We start from the raw sequence: 18,916 nt of genomic DNA on the forward strand, positions 1-18,916 counted from the left end.
TCTTATTTCAGTTTGGGGAAGAGCAAATTTACAAGAATACTAGTTCAGTGGTGGTCTTAATTATGGTCCTGTCCAGATCCACATCACCTTGCACTGGGAGGAAAAAAACTAAAACAAAGGCTGTATTTAGTATCTGAGCTATACATTTTATATTAACTTTTCAAACTGCAAAACAGATACTTTCCGAATTGTGAAATGAAAATGACACTGTATTGTTGTTGGAAATAAGAACTTTCTCAAATTGTTCTTATTAAATACGATCATGTGACGTCCACTTGAAAAATGAATCCAATCCAAATAGGGATTCAGGTAAAAAGTCTAATGTAAACAGCAGAAATCAACATTCATCAGACCAGGCTTTGTTTTCCTAGTCTTCAACTGTCCAATGTTACAGAGTGGTTATCTGAGTTACTGTAGCCTTTCTCTCACTGCAAACCAGTCTGACTGTTGACCTCCCTCTTAACAAAGTGATCTCGGCTGCTAAACCATCACTCACTGGATGTTTTGTCTTTATTACACTATTCTGAGTACAGCAGTTACAGAAATACTCAAACCAGGCTTTCTGGCATCAACAATCACACTACACTGAGATTTCACACTACACACTAGATCACACTACACATTTTTCACATAGCTGATCATTGAACATTACCTGAAGCTACTGGCCTGTATCTGCATGATTTTGTGCATTGCACTGCTGCGACATAGTTGGTTGATTAACTTGAGTTAACATGAGTGAGTAGGTGTACAGGTCTTCTTAATAAAGTGCTTGGTATATATTATAGCTCTCAGTCAGTTTTTTAACTTGACCATGGTTTCATTTTAAAGCTGACATTTGAGAGAAAAAAAAAATATATACAACTGATATACGCACAAATTGTCAAACAAACAAACAAACAAAAAAAACTTACTTCTGCTTGATAGTTGCAAAGCTGTTTAATCTCTGGCATTTTACACTGATGTAGTCCTGTAATGACACAGCAGGCAAGATGAAGAGCAATAAAGATGAAGAGTAATAAAAGAATACTTTGTAACAATATTGTTACAAAGGTAACAATCAGGTTTTAATTGATTTCCCCTGGCTTTATTTTAAAACAGATGAAAAGGATGAAAGGAGCAAACTATACTTAAAGTTGTAATTAAACAATGTATACCGTCATTAAATATGATGAGAAATTGTTTACACACATCTGTATTGCATTAGGTGATGTGGATCACAATCTTGGCAAATGGAGAATCTTTTTGATGAGGATGTACAGACAGTCAGTAAAAAAAGCAATATGTTATTTTTTTTGCCGTGATTACTTTACTTGCCATGAACGTTCTTGCTTTGAAAGTCACATATTTCCATCGACACTGTGGCCTTTGTAACTGATGTTATAGGACATGACTCACGTTTCATTGCCACCATTCAATTTAGGTCATTTGAGTTGGCTGTGCATCTCAAGATGTTTAAGGCTGCACTTGGCCATTTCATGATACAAATATAGTGTAATTACAGCAGAGGCAATCCTTTAGACAGCATAAAAATCATCTGATAGCTGAAACTGTAGATTTTTGTTTTTAATTCAGAGAATTAAAAAGAAACAAAAATGTGCACACACACACAAAACAAAAATAAGGGCTAAGGTGCAAAAATGGACCACAGGTTATGAGTCTGGAGAAAAGGCTTTGTGTGTGTTGGGGAACCTTCTAGGATTGAAATCAGGGTCTTCTTTTACACGTTTCTTCATGTCATTTTTTACCTAAGAAAGGACACAAAGGTCATTAGACACATGCTGGTGTTTTAGTCAGTTGAACAAAAGACCGCACTGCAGAACTGGTTTATTAATGTCTACTATCTAAAACGTCTAAAAAAAAACAAAAAAAAAAAAAACGCTTAGCTATACATCTGTACAGTGGAGACAGTTGTAAAACGTAACAACCGGTCACATGTACACACATTCGCAAACTGTCCTATGTCCTATAGTCGCTGTACTGTCCTATGACCCATCCAGGATGTCCAGTATGTGTCACAAAGGTAAATTTAAGGAGTTAAGTCAAAGTAAACTAGTCATTATACAGCAGGAGTGCATAGCTAAACGAAATTGCGTTTCTCCAGGCTCCAATGCGCAAATACAACACAAAAAGATTACACTACGCAAGTAGACATATATAGAATAAAGTTATTGTGCATAGTAAGTTTGCACTTATTTACTGTTATTATTGCACTTGTATGCTTGTGTATGTTTTGATCAACAGTCCTAAAGGTCATCATGTTTTGTGTTGTGTTAGTGGGTGTTTAGTAATCATATGGCTTGTGGGACAAAGATCTTGTTGAATCGGTCAGTCTTACACCACATACAGTGGTAGCATTTGCCAGATGGCAAGAGGCTAAACAGTCCATGGGCAGGGTGGGTGGGGTCTCTGACTATCTATGGGCTATGCTGAGGCAGCATGACGGGTACAGATCTTGAATGGACAGAAGTGAGGATCTGATGACCCTTTCTGATTGGAGGTGGGGGTTGTGCGGAATGTGATGTGCACTCCTGGAAACTTTGCACTTCTCACTGACTCCACAGCATTGCCATGGACTGTAAGTGGCAGGTGTACTGTGTGCTTCCTCCCGAAGTCGACAATAATCTCCTTTGTCTTGTTGACATTCAGTGACCGATTGTTGTTGTCACACCAGACCACAAGTTGGTTTGTTTCCTCTCTGTAGGCAGACTCACTGTTGTTCCCGATGAGGCCTATGACTGTTGTGTCGTCTGCGAACTTGATGAAGTGGTTCGTGTTGTACTTGGCACAGCAGTCATGGGCCGTCAAGGTGAACAGCAGAGGACTCAGGACACACCCCTGGGGACCACCAGTGTTCATGATGATGATTTCAGAGATGTTTGGTCCAACTCGTACTGTTTGGGGTCTGTCTGTGAGGAAGTCCAATAACCAGTTACACAGTGGGGTATTGATGCCTAGTGGTTCAAGTTTCCAGACCAAGTTCTAAGGGATGACCAAATTGAAGGCAGAGCTGAAGTCAATGAAGAGCATCCGCACATAACATTTCAGATGTGCTAGGCTCAGGTGAAGCGCTGCTGATTTAGCATAATCCGTAGAACGGTTGGGGCTATATGCAAACTGGAGAGGGTCAAGTGTTGCAAGGAGTCCAGATATGTGTTTTTTGACCAGCCTTTCAAAGGTCTTCATCATGATAGGAGTAAGTGCTATGGGACTGCGGTATTTGCCTTGGCTGAGGGAAGTGTTACAGGTATCAGTGAGGATGTGTGCCAGTTCATCAGCACATCCCCTAAGTACACACCCTGGTATATTGTCAGGACCTACAGCTTTTTGCGGAATGACCCCGTTGTACGTCAGCAGGGTCCAGACGAAGTACTTCATCGCCTGGACTGAGGGGAGGCCTTTGTGCTTAAAGTTCCTTTTCTCAAACTGGCTGAAGTAGGTGTTGAGTGTGTTGAGGAAGTCAGCACTGTGCAGACTGAATGGTAGAAGTGACCTGTAGTCTGTGACGGATTGGATGCCTTGACACTTGCGTCTGGGGGTCTTTTGAGTCTGTAAAGTGACTTTGGATCTTCTGTCTATAAGCACGCTTTGCTGCTCTCATGCTCCGATTCAAGTTGGCTCTAGTAGAAGCATAAGCACCTCTTTGGTGAGCCAGAGTTTCTGATTGACATGTGTGCTGATGTTTTTCACAACGGTCACATATTCCACACATTTGGATATAAATCCAGTCACAGACTCAGCATACTCCCCCAGCATGATATGTTTGTTGACAGTAGCAGCCTCTTTGAACATACTCCAGTCTGTGCATTCAAAACAGTCCCAAAGTGCTGAAACTGCTCCCTCTGGCCAGGTTCTTATCTGCTTTACAGATGGTTTGCTTCTGGTTAGCAGTGGCTGGTATGCTGGAAACAGCATCACAGAGAGATGGTCTGAAGCTGCCTTGAATGCCTGCTTGATGTTTGTGTAGACCTGGTCAAGTGTATTTTCACCCCTGGTTGGAAAGTGCACATATTGGTGGTAAAGTGGTAAAAGTGTCTTCAAGTTTGCCTGATTGGAGTCTCCAGCAATAAGGTAAACACAGTTGGGGTTTGGTGCTTTGCATCGTGCTGATTGTGACTGGTACAGTGTAGACAGTGCTTCTTTTGTGTTAGCACTGGGGGCTATATAGACAGCTGTGATGTAAACAGCTGCGAATTCTCGTGGCAAGTAGAATGTTCTACATTTTAGTGTCAGGATCTCTATCTCTTCTGAACAATGACTTGAGAAGATTTCAGCGTTAGTGCACCAGCTGTTGTTAATGTAGACACAAACACCATCTCCTCAAGATTTATGGTATGCACAGAACTCACTATGTAACAGTGTTGATTTTAACAGGTAACAAAGGCAGAAAACAACACATCTGCTCTTGATAATGGAGACTTTCAGGACCACCTTAATTTTAGAACCTGGTCTGCAGGATCTAAAACTTTTAAAGTCTTCAGATCACATTTTCAGGATGAGGAATGGGCACCCTCTTCTAGAAAATGTTTGAACGTAGTTTCATTAAGCAGCATTTTCAATTCCAATGTGTTTTTAAAGATGGAGTTTAATGAGAATCGGTTTAGCCTATTTCTGTAGTACCTGTTGTGTGTATGCTTCCTGAAGTTCAGATCGTTCAAGGTCACCTTGTAAGGCACTGGAAGATGTGACAGGTGTGACACCAGCTGACCTTGCAGCTTGGCTCACTGCCTCAGAGAGTGAGAGCCTGGGGCCATCACTCTGTGCTGTCTGCAAAAACAAACACACACATGTAGACAAATCACTGCTTGGTACTGTAGAGCCTCTGAGGGTCAGGTTAAAGAGCTTTTTGGAGTCAGTGCTCAAATGGACAAGAATATTCTTGTAAAAGGAAAAATGAAAATAACATCTGCTAGCTCTTTAGTCTTAGTATAATCACCAATAGAACATTGTATGTAAACTTACAAGCTTACCAGGTAATATTCAAGCATAGGATGACTTTGCTTTCCAAAACATTGGTGCCCCTCTTTAAAATGGTTGCCAAAAGAAAGAAAAGTAACTTTACAAGAACAAAGGCATGTCCCGCCTCACCTTTAGCTTTATGCTATTCAATCTGCAAGACAGTATTACCTTTCTCCTCTTGGCAGGCATCCCTTGCAAATACGCATCAGAAAGAGGAGGTTGAGCTTTTATCTTCCGCTGGCTGAGTAAATCCTGTCTGATGATGGGAACCCAATCCTGCACGAGACAAAAGAAAACCACACTTTCAGTGTGCACTCCTTAAGCATTATTTTAATCATAACGTTTTTAATCATATCATGTCATGAAATAAACTGTACTGAAGTAGACAACCGTTAGTTGTTGTATTATTAGAAGGACAAAGCAAAAAAGGTATAAAACCGTTTACAGGAGGTAAAGCAGCTGCCCAGGCTTCGGCTTCCCCGGCAGGTTCCTCTCCACCAGTTGCCCCAGCTGTTTCTCCAGCCAAGCCTCCAACTGCCCCTGCCTCCTGGGAGGTAGCCATGGCCTCTTCTGCAGTGGTAGCTGGAGTGGGAGAGCGTGTGTCATCCATCTGCAGATATGAGAAAGAAGTTAAAGTTTAGATTTTACCGGTGCAGTGACACTGCATTGGCATGTATGAGTATTTTGAGTGATAAAAGATTCATATATATATATATATATATATATATATATATATATATATGTATTTGTATACCTCCACAGGCTGAAGATCTGATTCAAGTGGGGGGATCTCTCTTGCCTCTTCATTCTGACATATAATTGAGAATGAAACATTGAGATATTTACAGTTGAAGAATGAACAAGGATCACTGATCACTGCACTAGTCAGAGGTGGCAGAAGTGCCAACAAGTCTCAAACTTAAGTCAGTGCAGATAAACAGACACTACACTTTACCTAAATATCAAACAAATCAAGTTAGACATGAGCACAATCATAAGACTTAAGTGCAAGATACGTGCTGAAAAATCTGAAACAAAAATCATACAAAATGACATATTAGCATTTCACAGCAAAAACTAAAACAAACATAACTAAATTATTGACTTTACCAGTTTCATAATCAGTTCACAGATGCTAACTGTGGTAATATATGGTTCTCAGCTCTTATTTACTGACCATGAGATCACCACTAATAGCCACTAACAAATAAAATTAACACATTTACTAATATACTGTTGTAGTATTTCTTTGGCATCGTTATTGATAATTATAACAAATTAAAGTCATTTTTAAACTAGCTAAATAAAAACTGGTACTCTTCATCTGAAATCCCCTTGCACTGTGGTTCATCTATTTTGGCATCAAGTAACAGAAATACTCAAGTACAGAGACTTCAAAAATCTACTTGTACTTTTGTTACTTGCCACCTCTGGCACTGGTAGAGTCAAGCTAAGCAAACTCCCCTGATATTGACTGAGCTCTAGGGTCTACATAGTATCCTCATATTAAGGTATTATTATATCATTTTTATGTATAATTTAAACATAAACATAATATATGTATAATTTTTGGTGATGCTATTTAAACAGTTATGAATTGTACAGAGTACCCACATTATTAAAATATTAAATTATGTAAAATCCCTTTTCCTGTTTAGTTTACAAAACTTGTAGTGTATAACCATTTTTGTAAAATATATAAAAGTGAATTTTCCCTATAACAGTTGTGTATGTATGTACCAATCTTATACAAGACAACACTCACCCGAGCATGAACAACGTAATGGAGAACTTGCTCCTCTGTAACTGGTATGTGCTCCAGAATGACCTGCAGTCTCATAGTCATCATACTAGTCAACCAGCTCACCACACTTGGGTTAACCTCTGCTGACATAGTTCTCTGGAGAGTAAAAGAGCAAGATAAAAAAGGGGGGGGGTGCATTTGTGATTACATCATGACTTTTAAAGAAAAATACAGTGTGTAAACAACTTCAGTAGTGCAGTACTGACTATGCGGTTGTTGATAACTGCAGTAAGGGCATTCTGCTCTCCTCTCAGGCAGTACAGATTGAGGGCCAAACATTCAAACAGAGCACGGTTACACAGCTGCAGCAAGCGTGGTCCAAACGTGTGGTCTACAAGAAAGAGAAATGCAACCTTTGTATAGCACTAACTGTATTATACATACAAATAAATTAACAGAAATTCTTGGTGGGGCAAAAAAAAAAAAAATTTGCAAGATAATCATACATTTAGAGGAATATAGAGGGCATTTAACCCTTGCACATTACTCTTAGCCAGCTGTTTAGAAAGCTTCTAATCAGCTCATAATGTCACTTGAATCTTTAATTTAAATTAGCAAGTGCAGGTTTGAAGTACAGCGGTCAGTCTAAAAAAAAAAAAAATAATAATAATAATAATAAAATATCCTGGGCACACCTGTGCAGCGCAGAACATGTGTGGCAATGGCTGTAAGTTGCTGTCTTAGAAATGAGCGGTTTGTCTGAGTGATGTCAACTCCTTCCCGGACTGTAACTGTTGACTGAGTGAGAGAGAAAGGGAGCGGAATAGTGAAAGTACAAAGATTAAGGGATAAGGGATTTTAAGGAATAAAAAGACACAATAAACATCCCACAAATGCACAATCCACTGAAATGAACACTGAGAAATGGCTTGAACTACTTACAAAACTCTCTGTTATGTATTCATCAAGTTCTCTAATCAGGTCATCAGCAGCTGCCTTTTTTTTTGGAAAATAAAGAAGAAAAGAATCAATATTAACGGACTGGAACAACTAGTTAGAAATGAATGTAAGAATTCCCATTCCCATAATATATGATAGTGAAGAAATATTTCTTGTGTAACATACGGTGATGTTAGCCTCCGTGGACTCTCGGCCCTGTAGATAGTGCTCTGAGAAGAACTGGGCCAGCTGGGGTTGGATGCGGCTCAGGGGTTGCGCCTGACCATGAAGCAGCAGGACCATGTCAACCATGGAGAAGTTCTGACACACCAGAGTTAACAAGTCCCCAAAGAAACCTATGTACACAAATAGTTTATTCAGTTTTATATAGGCAGATTTTCAAAAGAGGTATGAAACAAATGTCACGTATGCTTTGTAAGATCATCAAACAACCCTAGAGTATAGACATATATCAACTAGCTTTGGTTTTATCAGCCTGAAAATGCAGCATATAATTATTTCATTATAACTAATATATTTGCTCTCATAAAACACTGCATATCTTAAATATCATAATCTAAGTACATTAGTTTAATATCTGTTAATGTAAAAATGTTTAACAGTCTGGAATAGCACAACTTTCCAATAAGCACAGTGTGTGAAACCATAAGCTGTGTTATTGAAAGCAGAGCTCACCCATGGCTTCTCCTGTGCTGGGGGTGAAAATGTTGCTGGTCTGAGAGAGCCTCTGGATAAACTGGGCAATGCTCTCTGTATTGTTCTGGGGGGCACCAAGAGAGCCCATCATAGTGGAGAGGACACCCTGTACTATCCCAGTGAACAGCTCAGTGTTCAAGACTTCTTCAGCTGCACCCGCCTCAGGGGCTGCTTGTTGGTTATTAGTTGGAGGGGGGGTTGGGGCTGCAGGTTGATCTGTGGGTGGCTGAAACTGGGCTTGTTGAGAAGCCTGATAAAAGAAGAGTATATTAATATATTTATATATCATTATCTTAAGGAAACCATAATACAGTTACTAATCAGTCATCAATGTATGCCTTCTTATAACAAATATTGTTTATACTGAACACTCTAGCTTGTTAAATCAATCATTCAAGTTTAATCAGTCATGGGAGCCCTGATATGATCAAAAATGTGGAATTCTTAGTAGTTAATCATGTAATGAGGGATTTCTTGCACCTAGGCTCAGGCTGGAAGTGCAGTTCAAACTTTGAGACACAAATTTTCACAAATAACTACACAGCATTATGTAATTTTCTTGAGTGTTATCATTGCATAGAGCAGCAATGATAGACACACTAATTTCTCTATTACAAGTCATAATGCATCATAATTATGAAGTTATCTTGTTTATTTACAAAAAAACAGTGAGACTGTGTGATCAGGCATGCTTCGTGTCATATTTCTGTGTGAATATTTGTGTGATTGTAAGCCTGGTTTGCAAGCATTCATGTATAGTATGCACACTACCACATCCACATAACAGGCCAATGGCGATTAAAACATGTAGTAATTGAGCAATTCTGAAATGTCCACTTGTCATTAGGTATACAGCTGACTTTACTCTATGAGTTTAATTTATGCTTAATATAAAAAGGCAATTTATATAAATGTGTCTGATGGTCTTTCTGACCTGTATGAAGTCAGTGACTCCCTGAATAAAGGCAGGTATTCCTGGCATGGTCACAGTAACAGAAGGACTGGCTCCAGGGGCCTGGCCTGCAGCAGCTACCCCTCCTCCCAGGAGAGAGCCTAGAATCTGGTCCAGGTTGCCCCCAAAAGGAGCCCCTTGAGGAGGTGTAGGGGCAGCACCAGGCTGGGGAGTAGAGCCTGCAGTGGTGCCTGTGGACTGTGTCGGTCCTGAGGCACTGGCGGCGGCGGCGGCAGCAGCAGCAGCAGCAGCAGCAGCAGGAGCAGAAGTTGGTGGAAAGGCTGAGGAGGACGAGGAAGTGGTGGAGGTTGGTGTTGAAGAGGATGACGAAGTGGAGAAAGTGAAAGTGTGGGAGGAAGAGGAGGTAGTGGTTTGACTGTCTGTGGAAATAAAAAGGGCATGTTCATCACAATAAGTGGTTCTATGGGACACCACCTAAAAACATTGAACTGAGAGCATTGCAAACATACTCATCTGACCAGAAGATCCTGTCAAGAGATGTCCCACCAGAACACTGATCATTTGGTTGAGAGCAGCTGGATTCAGGGGTGTTGCCTTTTAAACATGCACATTAAAACACACAATTTAGGAATATGAACCGTAACAGGCACAAAAATAAAGAGTCGAAGTAGACAATGTTGCGACAGATTCAGATTTTACTTGTTCATGACCCATGAAAGTTAAGGCAGTAACCTGGCCTGGCTGTTGGCCCACTGTTGGTGGAACAGCAGCTCTCAGATTGATGGTGGTGCCTCTGGTGGTGAAGGAAGGGTTTGCCATCCGGTGGGCGAATGAAGGAAGGGTGAATACTACCCGAGCCTGAGAAGGGTTAGGGGGCATCGGAGGGGCAGCAGGGCCTGTACCAGCAGGGCCTGTACCAGGAGTAGGGATCTGTTGTCCCTGCTGTCCAGCAGAGGCAGCATTTGCCATGGCCATGGCTTGCTGGGTTACTTGGTTTACAATGGCTTGCATGAACTCTGGAGGTAGACCCGGTATTTGTATAGTAGGAGCTGCACCTAGAAGGTTGAGTAAACACAAAAGACATGCATACAAATCAACGATGCACATCATTATTTATACTATTATTCATTATTCCACACATTCTGGGATTTAAGAACCGCAAGGTAGTGACAATGTCACTTAATCTACTGTACAGTGGAAGGAACAGCATTAATGGGCACACTTTTGGATTAGTTCCATATCAAATGCATAAACATTGACACAGTAAGACAAAGACAAAGAACATAATCCTCATTGTACAGACAGCTTAACTCTTACCAGGCTGTCCGGTAGCAGCAGCATTCTGTTGTCCAGCAGTTGTGCTTTGAGCAGCATTTCCAGCTTCTAAATATCATTAAAAAATGATATGTAAAAATAAACATGTAGCTTACCAAATACACACAGTGCATGTGCAAGTGCGAGCACACACATGCGCATGCACACATTCACGTGGCAACACAAAAGACCCACCATCAACGTTAATCTGCATCATGACCACTGGCTCCATGGTTTGATGGCTTATTCGTATCACTCTGGGCCCTGGCTGCCCCATCTGCTGATTGGCCATACCTGGCTGTAGGTTGGGGGTTTGTCCCTGCCCTTGCTGCTCTGACTGGCCAGTGGGTTGAGGCTGACTCTCTGCTGTGGGTCTGCCGTTGGCTGACATGGTCATTGTGGTTCCCAGGTTAACCTATAAGAAGATATAAAATATATATTAACAAAAAGGAAAATGCAAGTTTCCCAGGTAATGATTCTAGTTAAAACCAAAGTATAAAGGTTACTGTTGTAAGTGGTTAATTATAATATCACCTCTCAAACTTTAAACCCGGAATTTCATTAATGTGAACCGGAAATCAATACTGTATATTGTCTGTTTAATACCTTAAACTATTCTCTAGTTTTCATGTGAAATATGTGAATTCCATATTTCTAACTTAATCCCAACACTGCAAAAAAAGGAAAAAATATTCACCTAAAAATAATTTCTATAATAATAATAATAATTTAAAAATTAGAAATATTAGATATATTGACTAGATTTAAGATGATTACACTTGCTAAGCATTGCTTTTCTTTTTTTAATGGCTATTATGCCTTCTATGTTTACAATTATTGTCTGATCTTGAAAAGGTGCACTTTCAAGCAAAACCCTTACCTGTACAGGCATATGATGCACTCCACCTGGTGTCAGGACAGAGGAAGTGTAGTGGGACAGGGGCCGGATCACATGCAAGTGGCGAGGAGGAGCACTCGATAGATTACAGCGCAAGTCGCTTAGAGCTACCAGAGCATTCCCCAAGAGTCGAAGGGCCTCTCCGACCAGGTTTAGAACGCGCTGGTCCTCCTCCCTCTCCTGTGTCTAGAGAGAAGACATTTCTCCAAATGATCTACTGAAGTGAGCAAGGGAATACAGACTGGGAATTCCTGCACATTCAATTTATGCTCGTAAAGCAAAAGATGCTTATCCAAGGAAAGGAAAACACTAAGAAAAAAAAAACATATTAAATATCATATATATATACACAAATTAAAATGACTCACGAATGATGTGAAAAAAAATAGTGTTGATTTTGTGCTGTACGTCAAATAACTTCAAATCAGTGCTGCAGAACTGTGTAGTGCTTACGTTATTGTTGTAGTCAGCAGTGGTAGCTGCTTCAAGGATGGTGTGGGCTCTTTGGATAAAGGGCTGCAGTCTCTCTTCTACTCTTCTCAGCTCTGCCAACATTTCTACCAGCTCTGCAGGGCTAGGATGACTGGTGGGAATGCAGGAACACATACAAATACCCACAATCTACCATCATTTTCAGCTGGGTCCTTTTAAAAGACATTGCATATAAGAAAAAACCCACATTTTATATCAAAATATTCAGAACAATCTCAGCTCTCTCTCTCTATCAAGACAACACAAGACATGACAACCATATTAATAATTTCCAGTGGCCTCAGCCTTTATCCAATCCGTACAGTGAACAGACACACACACACACACACACACACACACACACACACACACACACACACACACACACACACACACACACACACACACACAGTGAGAATACATGACCAGAGCAGCGGGCAGAAACATAGAAAAACATTGACTTTTTGGGATGGCATATTCAGCCTTTTTTATATTTATATATGTGATGTGATTACATTGTACAATAGTTAGTTATCTAACTATAGTGTCTGGCCTTACCTGGGGCCTGAAGAAGGAGGTGTTGCACCGTCAGTCTGAGTGGCAGAAGATGATGATGGATGTGGGCTGGATGGAGGTGGGGAGGTGTCCATGGGCTGGACAGAAGGAGAAGGTGTGGAAGTAGATGAAGATGGAGGAGGTGCAGAATCCTCAGGAGGTGCAGAGCCATCTGCAGGCTGACCCTAGACATCACAGTGGCAGTCAGTGAGTGTTGCATGTGTGAATGTTGGTCAAGAGAGTCTTCTTTCTGTAACATAAAACCTCTACTTGGACGGTCCATAATCTTTGGACAGCCCACAAACCGCCAGTTAGAATAGAACACATATATAATCTTATTTTGCACCCATGAGAAGCAATATCATGCGTTAGAGCTACTTAACACCTCAAGTCTTTGAATCAGGGCAATGGTGTCCCTCAGCAAGTTCTCAGCCAAGAGCAGTCGCAGCCTGGGCTCACTCTGCAGGGACTGGTCCATATCAACATGCACATTCACAGAGCCGCTGGTCTAGAACAGGAAGATACACAATTGGTTACATCACTTGAAATATTAAAAAGAAGGATGTTCCAGGACTTACAGTTTTAAATGGCTGAAACACACTCCTACCCCAGTACTGGTGTTGACACGAGTATTCCTAACACCCTCTCCCAGACCGGACATCATTTGCTGGATAGACATCTGAGAAATAATATATTCAGATTCAGTTACAATGGATTAGATGAGCAGAAATCATCAGAAGGTCTAGATGAGTCTTCAGAAATTGATCTATTTTTCTCAGGCTCGATACTAAAAGGGATGTCTAGTGAGTATGGCATGATATGCAGAGCAATAGCATTTATTTTTAAAAATATGTCATATCTTTAATTCCACACCATAAGTAAATAACAGCTGAAAAGCATAGTGTTTAAAATTGACCAACATGGTGCAAAAAGGCACACGATGCCTAAATGTTGCTGCATAATAATGGTCTATCACTCAAACACATAAAAAGCAAAGAATGTCTTTGCTCATACCTGAATTTGCTGGGGGTCCATGATGTTGACTGGGAGATTAAGGGTACCAAGCATGACATAGCTGTTGGCATTTCGATCATGCGTGGGTCCATGTGGCATCCCCTGAGAGGTTGTGGAGGAGCTGGTGTTTCCTGCCTGTGGGCTACCAGAGGTGCCTGGTACTCCCCCTGAACCTGATCCTGGCTGGGTTGTCTGAGGTGGGGCTCGCTCCACCAAGTGGATGACTTTACCATTTACATCTGCCAACGCAAGAACAGAAATGAAGGGAAAATGAGGAAGAACTTTAATTTCAAAATCTATCAAGATCGGCCCTGACAGCAATCAGCTGCTGTGGTTAATTCTCTGCTTATTGGTCAGACCTGTCTGGGGCGGGAGCAACAAAGTAAATACAGTAAGAAGGTCCTGTGTTCTGGACTAGTGCATATTTCTGAGCAATGTAACATGAAGCAGCTGTAGAGATGGCATCTGTCCATTGCTGTAGCAGTTAATCATCTGGGCAACACACCAGGTTAACACCTGACTAGTACACTTGACAGTTTTCAGAGTTTGTATGGGGCTAGACCACGACCACCTCTTCTCAAGGGTCTCTGTGCAGTTGTTTTGGTCCTGAGTGTGATTACTGTGTTTACACCTCCCCAAACGGATTGCACCAAGGGTCCAATTTAACAGACTAAAAAGTGCAGGTATTAAAACGTCAGTACTGACAGGAACATAAATACCAGCCATAGTCATCTTGCATGTCCTTAGTGCTGAATTTGGGAAGTATAAAAAGTCTTACAATTTAAATGTTAAACAACTATACACCGTACAATTTATCTTTAAGAGTTAAATTCTAAGAAAACAATATCCTATGACTGCTGCTATGAGTAATACTCACTTCACTACCATGCCACCTTTAAGCTATGCCCCAAGGGCTCTGTAGCTAAATAGAACCAGTTGAACAGTGTGTTGCAAATGTCAGAACAAACTCACTGTATTCTGTCAGAGTTTTCTCATCCTGAAGCACTCTTCCCTGGTAGATTAGCCTCTGTTTGTCGACAGGTATTCCAACAGATGGGGCTATATGCTCTTTAAACTCTTTCACAGTCATCTGGTGATCGTAAAGAAACAGCGGGGTCATTTAAGTAAGTGCACTCAGAAATTAGAGCACTCACAATGACAATATTAATAACAACAAGAAGCCATTGGGAAAACTCACCCGTGCTGTCACAGTGTAACTTCGGCTCTGTGAGTCCAGAGTTTTGACAGTTACTTCTATATCACCATTTCCTTGCTCCTCCATGATAGCAGTATATTGGGTGACTATATGAATGACACAGAAATCATTGTCAGATAATGAACCCACAAATCAAACGGTTTCCTTAAAATAATACAACAGGGCTAACAGGGCAACTTCTCATTTCTCTGAAAGTAAAACCATGCAAGCATACAGATTTATACAGAGGCTCAAACGTATCGAGGAAGAAATAAAATATTTATTTAGAAATATAAATGGATCACTTGCTTTAACCATAAACCATTACTTCAATTTAATCAATTATTTATTTATTTAGTATTATAAGTGATTTTTAAATAGATAAAACAATTTATAAAATTGATGAAATGATTGTTAAGTTGAGGGAATGGTTTATTAAACTAAGGGAAATTGTTACATTGAGGGGAAGGATTGTTACATTAAGAGGAAAATGAATAAAACAGGGGAAGGATTGGAGAGAACAATTATTAAAACAGAGGAAACAATTTATTAAATGTAGCTTGTAGAATGTACATTTTATAAACTATAAGAAACAGACTGTAAATTTGAGGGAACCACATTATAAAACTGAGGGGGTATATTGTTAAATTGAGGGAATTATTTATTAAATTGAAGTAACTGTGAAATTTAGGGCAAAAAAATATAAAAATGAAGAAACAGACTGAAAAATCAAGGGAACCACATTATAAAACTGAGGAAATGATTGCTAAGTTAAGAGACAATTTATTAAACTGAGGGAATGAATTGTTAAATTGAAGGAATGGTTTATAAAATTATGGGAACGCATTGTTACATTGAGGGAACGATTTATTAAATTGAGGGAACACTGAAATTGAGGGACTAGGTTGTTAAATTGAGGGAACACTGAAATTGAGGGACTAGGTTGTTAAATTGAGGGAACACTGAAATTGAGGGACTAGGTTGTTAAATTGAGGGAACACTGAAGTTGAGGGACTAGGTTGTTAAATTGAGGGAACACTGAAGTTGAGGGACTAGGTTGTTAAATTGAGGGAACACTGAAGTTGAGGGACTAGGTTGTTAAATTGAGGGACTAGGTTGTTAAATTGAGGGACTAGGTTGTTAAATTGAGGGAACACTGAAATTGAGGGACTAGGTTGTTAAATTGAGGGAACACTGAAATTGAGGGACTAGGTTGTTAAATTGAGGGAACACTGAAATTGAGGGACTAGGTTGTTAAATTGAGGGAACACTGAAGTTGAGGGACTAGGTTGTTAAATTGAGGGAACACTGAAATTGAGGGACTAGGTTGTTAAATTGAGGGAACACTGAAATTGAGGGACTAGGTTGTTAAATTGAGGGAACACTGAAGTTGAGGGACTAGGTTGTTAAATTGAGGGAACACTGAAGTTGAGGGACTAGGTTGTTAAATTGAGGGAACACTGAAGTTGAGGGACTAGGTTGTTAAATTGAGGGAACACTGAAATTGAGGGACTAGGTTGTTAAATTGAGGGACTAGGTTGTTAAATTGAGGGACTAGGTTGTTAAATTGAGGGAACACTGAAATTGAGGGACTAGGTTGTTAAATTGAGGGAACACTGAAGTTGAGGGACTAGGTTGTTAAATTGAGGGAACACTGAAATTGAGGGACTAGGTTGTTAAATTGAGGGAACACTGAAATTGAGGGACTAGGTTGTTAAATTGAGGGAACACTGAAATTGAGGGACTAGGTTGCTAAATTGAGGGAACACTGAAATTGAGGGACTAGGTTGTTAAATTGAGGGAACACTGAAATTGAGGGACTAGGTTGTTAAATTGAGGGAATGATTTATTAAATTGAGGGACTAGGTTGTTAAATTGAGGGAACGATTTAATAATCTGACGGAACACACTGTAAAATTGAGGGAACCACATTATAAAATTGAGGGAACGATCGCTAAGTAAAGGGAACAATTTATTAAACTGAGGGAACAAACAGTTAAATTGAAGTAACAGTGAAATCGAGGGAACGATTTATAAAACTGAGGGAATGATTTAATAAACCGAAGGACCTGACTGTAAAATCGAAGGAACAAATCATAAAGTGAGGGAATCATTTATTAAGTTATTGTAACCATTTACTAAATCAAAAGAAGGGCTAATAAGTTCAGTTAACAGATTTAAGTCTGTAAATATCTGCAAATATTAAAACCTTGATACTTCAGGGTCTCCTAACCCCAAACCTCCAGTCCTAGATCTAACATTGGCTTTCTAGAGGCTTCCAGTAGTAATCTACCACACACTAGCTGTAGCTAGCTGTTGCTCCTGGAAGTCAATTACTACATAATATTTGGTGAACATCTTCTGAAAGTCGGTTAGATGGTCAGCTATCTTATTCAACTGCATGATTTTAGGTTATTTAGGTAGTGGCTACACTGTCTGTCTAAGCAGCTATACTCAGAATTGAAGATATGCAAGCTATTGCGGTGGAGGCAACTAATAAATCAATGGCTTAAAATTAAACTGTTGGTCGTGAATACAATAAATAGAAAATAGAAATAGAAATAGAAAATAATGCCAGGACTTAGCAAGCTGTCACATACAGGCGACATGTTAACTGAACGGCCTCGGGGTTCAGATGTGGCGAGTCCAGGTCCGTGGAGTAAAAATCCAGGCCAGGCGAGTCCAGGTCCGTGGAGTGGAAATCCAGGCCAGGATTGCGTTCCAACTGCCTGGGCGGCTCGGCTGCAGCCGAGCCGCCCAGGCAGTTGGAACGCAATCCTGGCCTGGATTTCCACTCCACGGACCTGGACTCGCCACCATAGGCTAACGCTAGCTAGCCTCTATTACGAAGCAATGAAAACAAACAGAAAGGAAGCTAGCACACAAACATTAGCATGGATAACTAGTGGAGTCCTACCTTGAGACTATAAGGCTGTTTTGCTGTGCTGACTCCGCTCTTAAACGACTTAAACTAACTGTTGTTTAATAACATTTGGTTCCGCCGCAATGCTAGGATAGCTAGTAGCTAGCTACCAGACTGCGTACCGCTAGCTCCCGAGCTAACACAGCTAACGCCATACGGCGGCTCACTCAGCAGCTCCTGACGTTGCTACACGAGATACGGGACACTCCCATTTCCTGGAACCCACGGCTGCGTGTCCTAATGTTTGTGGACACCTGCATCAACTACTTTAAGTTGCACCAGTTGCTGACACAGATGTGCAAATGCACAGACACAGCTTGTCAATAGAACAGGACTCTCTGGAGCAGGTATACATGGGCCTATTGACACCATGACTAATGACATGAGGGGTATAAAGCCAAATCAAAAAAAAAAAATCAAATCAAATTTTATTTGTCACATACATAGTCATACACAGTATAACTTGCAGTGAAATGCTTTTTTGACAGTCTGCTCACATCAAGCTATACAATAAAAATCTACATTTAAACTTAACTAAACCTTAACTTAATGAAGTAAAGTGCAAAAGTGCAAAAGAAAAATAAAATAAAAATGAAGAAAATAAAAATAGAATAAGTTACATTTAAGTTAAAGAATAGAATATAAAAATGAAAATATAGAAATATAAGCAAAAAAAAGTACAGAATACAAATATACAAATATATATACAGAGATGAAATAGTGCGTGTCTGTGTGTGTGTGTGTATATATACATACATATACATATGTACATATTTATCTGTATGTAAGTGTATGTGTGAGTTAAAAGAAATATTTTCATCGTTGTCCGTAGTGTGTTTTCCGTGAGCCATGGTTGTGTATTGTAGTGAGTGAGGGTCCAGTTTGTGTATGTAGATACTTTGATTTAGTGTCCTAAGTCCCTGTCCCCATTCAAGGCACGGATGGCTTGTGGAAAGAAGCTCCTCCTCATTCTCTCTGTGTTAGCCTTCAGGGTTCTTAAGCGTTTCCCCGAGGGCAACAGAGAGAACAGTCCATTGTTGGGATGACTGGGGTCCTTCACAATCTTCTTGGCCTTGGTCCAACACCGCTTCTTGTAGATGGACTGCAGGTCAGGAAACTCCATCCTAGTGATTCGCTCTGCTGAACGTCTCACTCGTCGTAGCGCTTGCCTGTCCAGCATTGAGCTGTGGAGATCTCTGGAATGAAGGTGCTCCATATAATAGTATTGGGATGAGCTGAGGATGAGGTAGGTGGCCACCATCCAAGATCCTGACTAC

At 40.3% G+C, this 18,916-nt stretch overlaps 1 protein-coding gene across 1 annotated transcript; it reads right to left on the reverse strand.

Moving 5' to 3' along the window:
- Positions 1-917: 917 nt before the first annotated feature.
- Positions 918-17,793, reverse strand: bag6 (BCL2 associated athanogene 6). Its single transcript, XM_072691654.1, has 25 exons — positions 17,634-17,793; positions 14,720-14,823; positions 14,494-14,611; positions 13,522-13,760; positions 13,115-13,186; positions 12,893-13,015; positions 12,511-12,692; positions 11,935-12,064; positions 11,464-11,667; positions 10,779-10,998; positions 10,587-10,652; positions 10,002-10,324; positions 9,779-9,863; positions 9,291-9,688; positions 8,336-8,606; positions 7,826-7,995; positions 7,643-7,696; positions 7,396-7,498; positions 6,967-7,091; positions 6,722-6,856; positions 5,711-5,764; positions 5,402-5,566; positions 5,125-5,232; positions 4,618-4,764; positions 918-1,745 (listed from the first exon to the last, which is right to left on the reverse strand). Exons 2-25 carry the CDS (start codon positions 14,801-14,803, stop codon positions 1,650-1,652), a joined length of 3,672 nt encoding a protein of 1,223 aa, XP_072547755.1. The 5' UTR covers positions 14,804-14,823; positions 17,634-17,793; the 3' UTR covers positions 918-1,649.
- Between the last annotated feature and the right edge of the window lie 1,123 nt (positions 17,794-18,916).

Source organism: Salminus brasiliensis, chromosome 11 (genome assembly GCF_030463535.1).
Source record: "Salminus brasiliensis chromosome 11, fSalBra1.hap2, whole genome shotgun sequence".
In the NCBI taxonomy this organism is placed as follows: domain Eukaryota; kingdom Metazoa; phylum Chordata; class Actinopteri; order Characiformes; family Bryconidae; genus Salminus; species Salminus brasiliensis.

Bases quoted from the DNA above. Each gene is read 5' to 3' on its own strand.
- bag6 (XM_072691654.1), bottom strand. From the start codon at position 14,803: ATGGAGGAGCAAGGAAATGGTGATATAGAAGTAACTGTCAAAACTCTG. The intron at 10,653-10,778 runs GTGGGTCTTTTG...AATGATATTTAG, and splicing joins GATGCAGATTAACGTTGATG to AAGCTGGAAATGCTGCTCAA. The intron at 5,567-5,710 runs GTATACAAATAC...TCATATCTGCAG, and splicing joins CAGATCTTCAGCCTGTGGAG to ATGGATGACACACGCTCTCC.